The sequence below is a fragment of the Lynx rufus genome, unplaced genomic scaffold (assembly GCF_022079265.1).
Source record: "Lynx rufus isolate CCGP_SWC_20201006 ecotype Redwood Valley unplaced genomic scaffold, mLynRuf1.p SCAF_3, whole genome shotgun sequence".
NCBI lineage: Eukaryota > Metazoa > Chordata > Mammalia > Carnivora > Felidae > Lynx > Lynx rufus.
In genome coordinates, this window is record NW_025814845.1 from 201,264,461 (window position 1) to 201,277,523 (window position 13,063).

General features: G+C 55.2%; 1 protein-coding gene across 1 annotated transcript in view; it reads right to left on the reverse strand.

Annotated features, from left to right (window-relative positions):
* Positions 1–13,063, reverse strand: part of ARHGEF10 (Rho guanine nucleotide exchange factor 10) — a 92,016-nt gene that overhangs the window by 39,110 nt on the left and 39,843 nt on the right. The window contains exons 12-17 of the mRNA XM_047092012.1: positions 11,721–11,798; positions 11,313–11,492; positions 9,256–9,372; positions 7,251–7,343; positions 3,867–4,037; positions 2,103–2,248 (exon numbers count right to left, since the gene is read on the reverse strand). Of these exons, the coding sequence (XP_046947968.1) occupies positions 2,103–2,248; positions 3,867–4,037; positions 7,251–7,343; positions 9,256–9,372; positions 11,313–11,492; positions 11,721–11,798 (785 nt within the window). The remainder of the gene's footprint in view (positions 1–2,102; positions 2,249–3,866; positions 4,038–7,250; positions 7,344–9,255; positions 9,373–11,312; positions 11,493–11,720; positions 11,799–13,063) is intronic.

The window sequence follows — 13,063 nt, forward strand, 5'->3', positions numbered from 1 at the left end:
GGCGTCCAGACTCGGCACACACCTCGCAACGCACGGACGCCACCGGCTGCTCCTTTCTACGCGTGGACGAAGGCAGGGACCAGACCACGCCAAACGTGGCTGCTTCCAGAGGTCAAAGTGTGGCCACGGCAAATCGAACGATAAAGGCTGAGCCACTGACAGGGACCAAACAAACAGGATTCTTGCCAAAGGGGGTGGGCGTTTAAAATAGGTAGATTTCCCAGGGGCGCCTGGGCGGCTCGGTCAGTTAAGCCCCCGACTCTTGGTTTCGGCTCAGGTCACAATCTCACGGTTTCGTGAGTTCAAGCCCCACATCAGCTCTGTGCTGGCAGCACGGAGCCTGCTTGGGATTCTCTCTCTCTCTCTCTCTCTCTCTCTCTCTGCCCCTCCCCCACTCATACTGTCTCCGTCTCTCTCAAAATAAATAAACTTTAAGAGAAATAATAATCAATATAAAATAAAATTGGTAGATTTTCCAGCCTTATCTCGTAGCTGCCTCAGATCAAGTGTGGCCGAGGAGGAGCCCTAACAGAGGTGATGGTTACTGGGCAGGACCGTGCCAGGCGCTGAGCTGAAAGTCTGACAATGGTCCTGGGCTGGACCCTCACAGAGGTCCCAGGGGTGGCTGGCTTCCTCACCATATGAGCACGAGTGTGAGGCTCAGCGAGATGGGGTGGTTCCCAATGTCCTGAGAAGGCCGGGCTGGGACTGGGCTGGAACCCAGGCTGTGCAGCATAAGCCCATAGAGACTCTCCCACCCGGCTGCCCGCTGGGGCCCCACTCAGCCTGTGCTGGGGAGGGCCTAATGCCTGGCTTCCGCTGGGAGGGGAAGGCCTCACTGTCTCCCTGGCCAGTCTCCACACTGTAAACACACACGGTGGGCGATTTCAAGCAGGCAGTGGTTTGGAAACCGTCTCCCAAGCTCCTGAGCGTGAACAGCAATCCCTCTCAAGCCATGACGAGCTGGCTCAGGATGTCAGCGTGTGTGACTTTATAAAGCACCCAGAGCATTCAATTCAAAACATGCCATTTTACCTCAGTTCCCTTACAATCCACCTCTACGTGTAACTTCTCAGATTTCGTCAACCAGCTACAATATTCTAGGTGTTGGGGAGGTTTTTTTGTAATCTTTGTTTATTTTTCAGAGAAAGAGAGAGCGAGCGAGCGCAGGGGAGGGGCAGAGAGAGAGCGACACACACACAGAATCTGAAGCAGGCTCCAGGCTCTGAGCTGTCAGCAGAGCCCGACACAGGGCTCGAACTCTCAAGCAGTGAAATCATGACCTGAGCCGAAGTTGGATAGTTAACCGACTGAGCCCCCAGGTGCCCTGGGGAGCAGTTCTAATGATAAACAAATTTAAGTGTAGGAAATGCTGAAGCACTATACCCTCGTTTCTTTGGTTTCACAGTGAACATAAATGCCTCCAATATAATTATATAAGATGCACTCATCAAAAATGTATTCACAGAGAGGCAGCTAAGGAGAAAAATCTGAGTGAGCAATGATACAACAAGACTGCAGAATGATTTAGGAGGCAAATAAAAGAAACTCAATGTAGCTTCTGGTTCTAACGCTGGCCTTACGTTTAAAGAGAAATAGACCAAACGTCCCTAATCTCCTCCAACAGTGACCTGGCGACTTAACAATGGACCCCTTTATTATTTTTTTAATTTTTCAAGTGTTTATTCATGCTTTTTAAGCGAGTGACAGAGTGTGAGCAGGGGAGGGGCAGAGAGAGAGAGAAGGAGACAGAATCCAAAGCAGGCTCCAGGCTATGAGCTGTCAGCACAGAGCCCGACATGGGGCTTGAACCCATTGTCCCTGAGACCATAACCTGAGCTGACGTCAGACGCTTAACGAGCTGAGCCCCCCAGGTACCCCAACACTGCACCCATTTAGCCCTCAGCTTCTTGGGGACCCGACTCTCCGCAAACCCTCGGCTTGATTGGGACCTGGCCCCCCGCAATCCCAGGAGAGGGGATGAAGACGTGCACACAGACCAGCGCAGCACGGATGGGAGCGATCACGGAGTCACCCGCTCAGCCGGGACGCGCCCCGCATGCGAGCGTGAAGATACCCCGGTGGCCGCGGCAGACGCTCACCGTGTGCTGACCGTGGCACACACCAACACATCACTCAGCATGAAGATCCGACGCTCCTTGGTTTTCATGATCTCCCCTCTGTCGTTGTACACGGTTTCGATCATATCGTCAGACCGCACGAGGTACCGATTCCCACTGCTGAGAAGCTGAACATTCAAGGTCACGCTCGACACGGTTCCCACAACCAAGTTCATCAAAAGAAGAAAACAGGTGAGCGAAAGTCTTGCAACATATAGGCATATAGAGTGTCAACGTTTACAGATTTTTTCCTCACGGAGAGTCCATACACTTTCAAGGCAAGCATGCTTCATATGTATGCTATTAAGAATTCAGAAAGTGGCTTTTTTCTTAAGCTAAATAGTTGTATGGCCAGCGTCTGCAGTTATCCTGAACAGCGAGAGGAGACTAACCCTGTCCTCGTAAACACAATGCCTCCAGCAAGGAGGGCTCATTCGTTTCCACCCGGCGCTCCTCATGTTCCCTTCTCCTTAGATGACGTGCCCGAGTGCCTGCTCCATTCCTCACACACCGCCGTCCACACCTGGCCACCACTCTGTTCTTTACAACACCGCACAGCCGAGAGTACTTACGAGTGCAATGCTACTTGGTCTTACTCTTCCCAGGGTAACAATTATGGAAACATCTTTGCTTCTTGTGATTCCCCACATTTTATTTCATTGAGCCAAACACGACACCCTTGGTCTTCGGAGACATGCTTTGTATTAATTAGTAAACTGAAGTAAGTCACACAGAAGTTGGACTTCTTGCAACAATTCAGCCCAAAAGGACATCTGGAACCCTCAGCCCAGATGATCAGTAGCATGTCTGGATTGTAAATCTGCAGCGGCCGAGCTCACCGCCTACCTATTCTTGACGTGCTCACAGGGTAACGGGGCTGTGCGCACAGGTACAGAATCGGTAGTGAGCGACAAGGCTCTGCCTCCTCGTCCGCCTGGGCTCACTCTGTGCCGCATGGGTTTGCAAACGCTGTGACCACAAGCGGGCATGACTCTGAACCACGCAAACTGTCATTTAATGCAATTTTTGGCTCATAGAAATTCCCATACAAATCACTTAGAAAATCAGGAAAACCCGTTCCTTAAAACGTAATACAGTAAAGTTCTCGTAGTTAAACTGAGTGTCACTTTGTGCTCAGAAATTACCCCTAATGACAAAAACGAAAGGTGACATTAGCAACGATACATATGATAGATAACCATCTATCTATCTATTGACAGCTCCTGTCAATAACTTCTTCCGGGGGCCAGAGCCATGCACAGCTATGGAAAAGCCCACCTAAAACCAGCTTAGTGTCGTAGGAAAAGGACTTGTGAACATAAAGAGGAAACAGAGCTCTGCCCAGGAGCTGCTTTCCTGCCATATTTTGGCCCATTTCCATGATGAACACAGCTTAGGACACGCACAGACAGGTGCAGGTGAGAACGTAAGCAACACTTCCTGATTTTATCGTGACCATCCAAAAGGAAATACTGCATTCTGGCAACAGATTCAGCTACAAGAGCTGATGGGAACTGCCATGGCGGTCCCGGACCCGTCTGCGGGTCTAATGACCGTGGGAGCCCCTTCCCCGAGAAAATGTGTCACGACCCGCCTGACGCTCCCCACCGGCTTCCAGACCAGGGCTCTGGGCCACGGCGTCACTGCAAAGCGTCCACGAGATTAGTAGCAAGCAGGTGACATACGGGTGGCTCATTAGTACAAAGCAAACCGAACACCAGCCCAGACCGGGACGCCTCGGGCAACCTTGTTCAGGTATCGCTCGTTTATGGCTTTGGCCACGTGCTTGATCTCACAGCGCTGGTCAGCGTCCCTCTTCCTCTCGTTGAGCTTCTCGGCCAACGTCTCCAGCTCCGTCAGCGCCATCTGAAGGGGCAGCCGGTCAGGGTGCCCTTTGGACGTGTTCTTCAGCATGTCCTTGGGGAGAAGAAACAAGGTGAACAGGGGGCACGTGCTTGCTGGCGCGGAGGCGCAGACGGCTGCACAGGCACGCGTCCGGCCAACACCCGCGTGGCGCACGAGCCGGCAGCGCTCGGGCTACTTGTGGGGAGGAATAGAATGAGCACGGCGGCCAGGATGGTAAGCTAGCTGACTCACGGTTTGGCTGAACACCAGAACGGCTCCTTGTGCAAAAACAAACTCACTCAGTGGCTTTGCTGATGGAGGAAGCCAGCGTTTTCCAATAACAGGCACCATAATCACAGGCACGCCACACCTCGGAAACGTCCCGTGCCCGGCCGCGGTGTTCAAGGTCACACCTAGACCGTTTCCCTCTGGCGGAGCCGGACCAATGGAGCCCGGCCCCACGCACGGCTCCAGCTGCTGTGTTTCAACAGGTCCATTCCCGAACGCCGAGTGGGCACGGCTGCTGGGGCGCCTCGGGCCGCAGCCCCGGCTTCCCCGCACACGGCAGGGCCTCGCCCCACCCCTGCCAGAAACCTCTGTCTACGCCTGCAGGGCCGCAAAGGGATGAGCAGACTGCAGGAAGGATGTGCGGCAGGGAGTGACAACGTGGTCACCAACAGAATGACGTCACGTGGGTCAAACACAGGGGAGGCTCTCAAGAGTGACATCTAAGTGACAGTCCTGACGTCACCACCGCGATTCCACACGGGCCCCACCGCGTTCCAGCTGCCGCAGATGACGTGCTGACCTCCGCCGTGGGAGGCAGACGCGTGCGGACGCACCCCCCTCGGGCCAGCCTGGCCCTCCGCCCGGCCTCCCCACGCCAACATCTGCTTAACCCGAGCTCGAACTCAACGGCACCCTCGTCTTCTAAACCTGCTTTTTGTTCTTTATCGGGAAAAAACGAAGCACTGCACAAATGACGCAACACTTCTGGTCTGAACGAACGCTGTATGCTGAGCTGCGATACATCTGCGCCCCCGTGAGTCACATCAAATCCTGGCAAGGGAAGTCGACAGTCTCACGATGGGTTCTGGCTCTACCGTCACCTGCTGGCAGCATCTACCTGCTATCTGAGCGCCATCAGGACAAGCAACAGGGAGGCCCCGCCAGATGCCGGGACAGAACCACGTGAGGGAAGAGGGGAGTCCGTCGTTCTCTCCGGACTGTTACTTATTTGGGGACAACGCAGGACAGGAGACAGGAGCGGGATACAGCGAGACGAATTCCAGGAGGACCACGTGTCGGAGCCCGCAGGCCCAGGAGAGCCGGGAAGGTTCAGGGAAGGCTGTGGGGTCCTGGCGCCACAGGGGCCGGGCCCAGGAGAGCCGGGGACCAGCACACAGACAAGGAGGGCAGGGTGCTGACGGGTCACAGGAGGGGAAGGAAGCACGCCAGTCCCCAGGCCGTCCCTCCCCGCGCACTGACAGTTCAGGAGGGAGGGAGGGCACTGTCCTCCAGCTCCTGGGAGCCGGGTCTCCGGGCGCCCCCACGCAGCCCTCTCAGGTGCACAAACTTCACCCCGTCCGACTCCTGCTGTGCGTCTTCCTAAGTAACCCGGACCCTCCCTGAGCCGCCCCCAGAGTGAACCCTGAGGGACAGAGGGCGGCCCACCAGGGAGCCCGCTCACGCATCTGGAGACATCTCGGGTGAGTCTCCCGGGCGCCCAGGTAGGACGGGGAGGGGTGGGGGAGGAACACCACAGCCCCAGGAAACAAGGGCGGGGGGGACAGCAACGCGCCACCTTTTGTTAAGGGGACTGCTCTTAGACAAAAATCAGAGAAACGTCACCCAGGACCATGTCCTTGCTCTCAAGCAGTACGAGGCTCAGAGCTTGTCCTGAGATGCTTTTGTTCTGTTGCCCACGGCCTTCTCATCCTTCTGGAAAAATTGATTTTGGTAAAGCCCTGGGCCAAAGGTTTGCCGTCGTTTATTAACGGCTAACCAAAAGCCGGAAAGCCAGACTGCAGACTACGTCCGACTTTAATTAACTAAGGACGAAACGCTACTCACGAGTGAGGTGTGACGACCCGACAGTACCTCAGCGCACGCGGTAAATGCGGGCGACCGGCGATCACTTAGCAGCACGTCACTAAGCGCGGTCTGCCCAAGCACTCAAACATACACCGCACGGGTTACAAGCGGTTCCGTCTCTGCTCTTGGCGCCTGGGTCGTGACCTACCGACCGCCAGCACCTGTGGCCCGGGAGGCTGGTCCCCGTCTAGCTAAACAAGGAGCTAGCTGGTTTCTGGATGTGACACCTTTCTTCCTCACCAGCCTCTGCCACCCTCTGCGGTGGACCGACGCAGGCCTGGAGCCTCACGTTCGGAGAGCCTGGCAAATACTTGTCAACTGGAGGAAAAAAACGCGTTTCCCGGATATTCTGATCTCAGGGGGAAACCATCGGGCTTTTGTTATTAACATTCTGACCCAGGCGTTTGGAAACCAGACACCTGATCTAACACGTTCGTGTGACTGGACACGCACCGGGAAACACAAGTGAAAAAGGGAGAAAGACGAGAGTAACCACAGAAGCAGCCGATGTTCGCGTTTCACGTCTGTACCTTTTTCTTCCTATTTTCACGACTCCTCTGCGTAAAAGGAGTCGGTAAGCCAGGCAAAGCCACCCGACGTCCTCGGGAGGGCAAGCTGAGGGATCTAAGAGACCCAACGCCGCAGGGGCCAGCGGGACCGTCCTCAGAAATGCCATTTTCAGGCAGTTCCGGGAGGTGGGTGCAGAGCGCCCCCAGTCGTGGGGTCACGGGCTTTGGAGTGGACAAGGGGTACACACGGACAGTGCGTCACACGGGAGCAGGCCGGGCTTCCCGGGACGGTATTTCGTACCCCCGCTCGGAACCAGTCCTGTCAGAAACAACACGTGTACTAGTCTGAATAGCGTTAGTCTGAACAAACGCGGGGTCCGCTGGGAAACCTCTTCTCCGGGGAACCTCCCGCTCCCTGGACCGTCTGTGCACCAAGCTCACGGCCGGCACGGTCGGTCTGAGTCTCCACTCGGTCTCCTGAGCCTGCGCCCACCCCCAGGGCACAGAGGATGGGACGTTTTCCCCGCTACCCTGGACCCGACCCTGACTTGGCAGACGGAGCGGGTTCCTCTCCGCCCCGGGGAGTCCGGCCACCTCCACCCACGCACAAGAGCGCGGGTGGGGCCCGGGGCCGCGTCCACGCTCGCTCGGGGTCCGTGCCCACGACCCCGCGTGCCCTCACCTGCAGCAGGAGGATGAACTGCGGGAACCTCTGTATGGGCTTCATCATCAGGCTGTAGAGTGTGATGCGGTCGGGGCTGCTTTCCTGGCACTGCTGTGAGGAGAGGCCTCGATGACCCGAGCTGCTCCCGACACCGGGGCCGCCCTCCCGCCCGACACAGACGCCGCGGCAGGGCGCACGCCCCGACCTCACGACCCCCCGACGCCTCGCACGCCAGCACAGGCGAGCCCCTGTGCTTTAGGTCCGAGCCGGCCGGGGCTGGATTCCCGGCTGAAATCTCCCGTTTCGTCACCCGGTGCTTTCAGGGCCACCTCTGGGGGCGCCCGGGGGGCTCAGTCGGTGAGGCTCAGGTCATGATCTCACCGTTTTGTGAGTTCGAGCCCTGCATCTTTGCTGAGCATACAGCCTGCTTGGGATCCCCTCTCTCTCTCTTCCTGCCCCTCCCCCTCCAAAATAAATAAACTTTAAAAGAATTAAAAAAAAAAAAAAAAAAAAGAGCCACCTCTGACGCCAGGCAGCATTTATCCGTTTACCAATTCATTTAATCCTCTAAGTGCTGAGTTAGTTTCTGGGACCCTACAGTCACCGGAAAAGTGCACTTACAAAAAAAGAAGAAAAGAAAACCACAGAATCCCAAACGGGAGTCGTGAGGACCCTTAACGGTAGCCCGCCACGGGCGCTGGAGCGAGATCTTCGTGGTGGCCACGGACCCCCTGCATTCGGGCCCAACCTCCAAACTCCCTACCTCAGGCTCCAGGTGTGAGGGTCTCAGGGGTGGGGGTGTCCCTGGGTCTGTCCTGTCTGAGCTGCCCCAGCTGAGTGAGGGCCGCTTGGTCCCTCGACCCGCCTCTCAGCCTGGGACGGACACCCCACCGGGCTGGACCATTGGCAAACCGGGGTGGGGTATCCAGCTCTCTCCGGCTGAGGGAGTTGTGCGGTCTGATGGCAGAGGCAGGGCTCAGCCCCCTCCCCCAACACCGGTGCCCGGGCTTGACCAGGAGGTCATGGGACAGTGGGGGCTGTGGCCGGCTCCCCTGCTGACATCTCAGATACGGTCCCCAAGACAGTTCGGCCTCCTGCAAGGAAGGAACTCTCTGAATGGCCTGTATTTTCCTCCCCAGGAGAAGAAACGCCGTGGTACAGAAAGACCACCGGGCACCGAGGCCACCAAGGCTGGGGGCTGATTTAATCCCTCGGCAAGCCTCGACTGGAGGAGGAGGGGAATAGCGCAGCCTTGATCACACTGTGGTCAGCGAAAACAGTTTCGTGCTCGCTCACTGCCGGACAGCCCGAGCTTCGAGAACACGGTTCCAGTAACGGGACCAAACTCTGGCTGGCTCCAGTGTTACAACGGGAACCGGAGCCTCGTGCAACTGAGGTCTGGGCTCGGTGGCTGGCCGCCGTGAGCGTCTGCAGGGATCCCGTCGGTTCTATGCGCAGCAGCCCCCGTGGCCGTGAGCTAAATACCCCGGCTCAACGTCCCCCGGCAGGAACCCGACGACGTCCAAGTCAGACAAGCCTGGGGAGGGTAGCCCTCTCCACCTGACATCAGAGCCCCACTGGGGGCCACATCCTTGCGGGTCAGCTCACTGCTCTGACTTGAAGGGGGCCAGAGAGCTCTACCCAGATCCCAAATGTTCGGTCTGCTGCTACCGATACTATGCTCAAGGACAGGAAGCCAATGGCAGATCCTTGGGGGCCCGACCCTCACATTCTGTCCATCCACGTCTACACACATCCGAGGACCCGACCCTCGCTTTCTGTCTATTCACGTCCACACAAGTCCGAGGATGTGCAAATCAAGGTTGTTTTCAAAGAGCCAAGCCACTGCTGAAAATTCATCTTTATTTCCAGCACTGACCCCACACCTTGGTGCCAAAATCTTTGTAGAGGACGTTACACATTTAGAGGCAGGGTTTGGTAAAATCTCATTGTCAAGTGTTTTCGCATGGAACCTGTTATCAAAAGGTATTAAAACCTAAACGAAAAAGCGGCAAGTTCTTACCTTTAGAAATTCAAGGAAAGCAGGTTTCGTGGCACACGTTTTCTTGAGGATTGCCACGGCTGTGCTGAAATTATTCACATACTCACTGTAGGCGTCCAGCACCATGGATTTGGAAAACTGAAAGACCAGAGAACATTGGGAAGCATCAATGATGCACAGAGCCCAGACCCTCCCCCTTCCAGGACGGGATAAAAGGTTTGAAACCTGCCCTAAAAGCCACCTCTCGGGCACCACGATGTCTGCGCAGGACACACTTCATTATGCCTGGGTGTGATTCCTTTTCCGTCTTTAAACAAACTCGTCAGGAACTGTTTGGACAGCTCATCTTACTCTGCTCCCCCTGGTGCCCGTGCAGGCAACCCGGTTCACATCCCCGGCGGGCTGGCTCTCAGGGAATAAGAGTTCCTGACTACAGGCGTGTGGACATGATCATTTCCGACCCCCTTCTGTAAGCTGCGGCCGATCCTCACTGCGGATTTCCCCTGCGGGAAAGACTGGGACACAGGCCCCAATGTCCCAACGAGCCGGCACTGACTGTCCCCTGGAAACGCTCCGGGGCAAGAAGAAAATCAGTCCCCTCCAGCCCTTGTGGCTGAGGTCAGTGTCCTATCCATCCGTCTGTCCGCCTACTGTCCTGTTTTCCTAGAAACACCAGGAGGCACAACCACCACCCTCCCGCTGGTATTCTTCTAAGATCCGGCAAGTTCTCAGGATAAACAGGAATATCCATAGCGGGTATCTGGTGTGACCATCACTTACGGCAAAATGCTTTCACCTAAATTTTATACACATGTATTTATTTTTTTAAAGTTTTTTTTCCTTTTAAAAAAAAGTTCCCAAGGTAAATAAATATTTTAAGAAGAGGAATAGAGTAAACGTTTATGCTAAACCCAGAAAATAGCCAGAAAATGCAAGAACAAAGTAAATATCCACGGTTGCTTTGTTTTGTTTCTCGTAAAGGTCCCCAAAAGGGATCCTACAAATATCTCAGGAAGAGCTCTTGTTTCTGTGTTCAAGGCACCCTGTAATTTATATGCATCATTAAGAACACACAGTCGTACAGGGGCGCCTGGGTGGCGCAGTCGGTTAAGCGTCCGACTTCAGCCAGGTCACGATCTCGCGGTCCGGGAGTTCGAGCCCCGCGTCAGGCTCTGGGCTGATGGCTCGGAGCCTGGAGCCTGTTTCCGATTCTGTGTCTCCCTCTCTCTCTGCCCCTCCCCCGTTCATGCTCTGTCTCTCTCTGTCCCAAAAATAAATAAACATTGAAAAAAAAATTAAAAAAAAAAAAAAAAAGAACACAGTCGTACAGAAAAAAGGAAAAGGTTTCTTTATCGTTACTACAGCGTTCATGTAGCGTTCGAGCACTTGAACCTCCAGCTTTGATGGCATTCTTGTCTTCACGCAACAATGAACCCGTTCTCCTGAGAGAACCCGTTCTCCTGAGCTACAACCTCCCGCATCCAGAGAGACCGCTCCCTCACGCACGACACACGGTCACAAACGACCGAAGATAAAACCTCTGGGTGAGACCTGAGGCCGGGCTTCCCGGGCAGCGCATGGCTCCCCCTGCCAGGGAAGGCTCATCCTGTGTCAGCGGCCGCCCGGCCACCGTATCCGCACCCCACACCCGGGTCACAGAGGACAAGCTTCAGGGAAACGGGTCGGTATTTTCCCACAGGGCGTTTTCCGCCGCCCCCTGACAGGGACAGGGCTCAGGGCGAGACCCACCTGACGAGGGCGTGAGCGGGACGAGGCGACAACCCTGTCAACAGAGCCGTGGCGTTGGCCACAGGCCACAGAAAGCACGCTCAAATCGCCTGCCGGTGCACAGGCCGCCCAGACCTCCCCCGGCCCGCCCTTGGCCTTCGTGACCCTTCCCCCTCCTGTGCGCTGGGCAGAGCGTCCTGTCCTCACGGTGGCCTCGAGGGGCCCTGCGGGGCACCAGGCTCCCCGCCGACACCGACACCCCGTGTGACGCAGCCGCGTTCACTGGGACGGGACGGGACGCGGCTCCGGAGCCCAGGACAGCGTGGGGCGGCTGGGCCGCCGAGAATTACCGAAGCCACGAAGACGTCCCCGATGGTCTCCACGGAGTCCCACTCGGCCACGCGGCTGGCCAGCGCGATCTGGAACATGCCGTGGCACTGCAGCAGCTCTTTGACCCGGTAGAACACCGTCTTCAGCTTCCTCTCACTCAGGATCTTCGGTTCCATCTCCGACAGTGGCTTCTCGTAGCGCTAAGAAACACACGGGGAGGTGGCGTGCGCCACACACGGGGGGAGAGCCACTCACGACAGCGTTCACCACAAATCGCCGGACTTCACGTCAACATGCAGACACGGCACTTAGGGTCTTCTGAGGGTTCCGCAAGTTTGATTATGTCATGGCTCATACACACGCACACACACACGTGCAAGAAGGGTGAGTAAAACCTGCGTGTACTGTGTGACACGGGGTTTCAGTACCTCCAGAATCCTCTTGAGAGCATCCACGTAGTTCTTCTCACTGTCCACGACTGAACCCAGGATGTATCTTCTTACCACCTGTTGGCAATTTGAAAATACGATGGTAACAGAGAAAGTTTACTTCTTGTCGACTAAAGGAATTGCTTGTTCTGTTTTCTGTCTTCAGAACAGTAGGTAAATGAAACCTTCAAAGGCCTCTGAAATACTTTAAATTGTGCAGTAACTAACGTCACAGGCACGAAACATACTTGCTCCGTGGCTATGATTTTGAAAGGTTTTATTTTTTTAATTAAAAAAATTTTTTTTAACCTTTATTCATTTTAGAGAGAGACACACACAGAGCATGAGCGGGGGAGGGGCAGCGAGAGAGGGAGACACAGAATCCGAAGCAGGCTCCAGGCTCCGAGCTGTCGGCACAGAGCCCGACGCGGGGCTCGAACCCACAACCACGAGATCATGACCCGAGCCGAAGTCGGATGCTTAACCGACTCAGCCCCCCCCAGGTGCCCCCAATTATGAAATATTTTAAACCGCAAATTATAAACCGTAAGTACGGCAAGACAAGTGAAATTAGAGCGGTAACAACAAATGCATTCACTTATGCAACAATTATAAGCTAAATTAATTATACTTGACGTGTCCTACGCTGGCTTACGTGACACTTCACGTACAAATTGAGTATAAGAAAGCAGTTCTAGTTTTGACTCAAAGAATGCTATTAGCAACATTTATCTCATAAAATTATGATTCCGAAGTCGGAGAAGAAGAAGAAGCTTTTGAAAGTTAGAAGAACAGATTTTTCTTTTTGGCCAAGAGCTTCTAGCCAAAGACGCACCCACGAGGCGGAGTGCACAGTGGGTGAAGTAACCCTCCACAGTCCGGGACGAGCCACTTCAGACAAGGACGTCGCTGTTGTCGCTACGCAGGTACATACACGGACAAACGTCTGGCCGCACGATTCCTGGTCACGGCCAACGTTGACGCCCTTGCATCAAGGCTACACGTATTCTGGCAAGTTACTTTCTCCAGTAAACGGAAAAGAGAGCGCCAAATTTCAGGAAGGCTGCCTCTCGACCACACACACCCGGAACAGCCGGGGGAACCACCTGCAGGGAGTCAACACGCACCGCAGGAACCACACCGCCACCCAGTGGGCGGACACGGCACCTGCCACAGGGGAAAGCCCTCAGTCCAGAACATTCCAGGGCCACCAAGTCTTCCAAAACATGACTGACGCGGGAGCAATCCTCTGCTCCACAAGAAGGACCGTTCAATTCACAAAATTAAGACGCAGATCAGTGCTTCCAGAACACGTAGAGAACAGAGTGATTACTTCAAGAGCC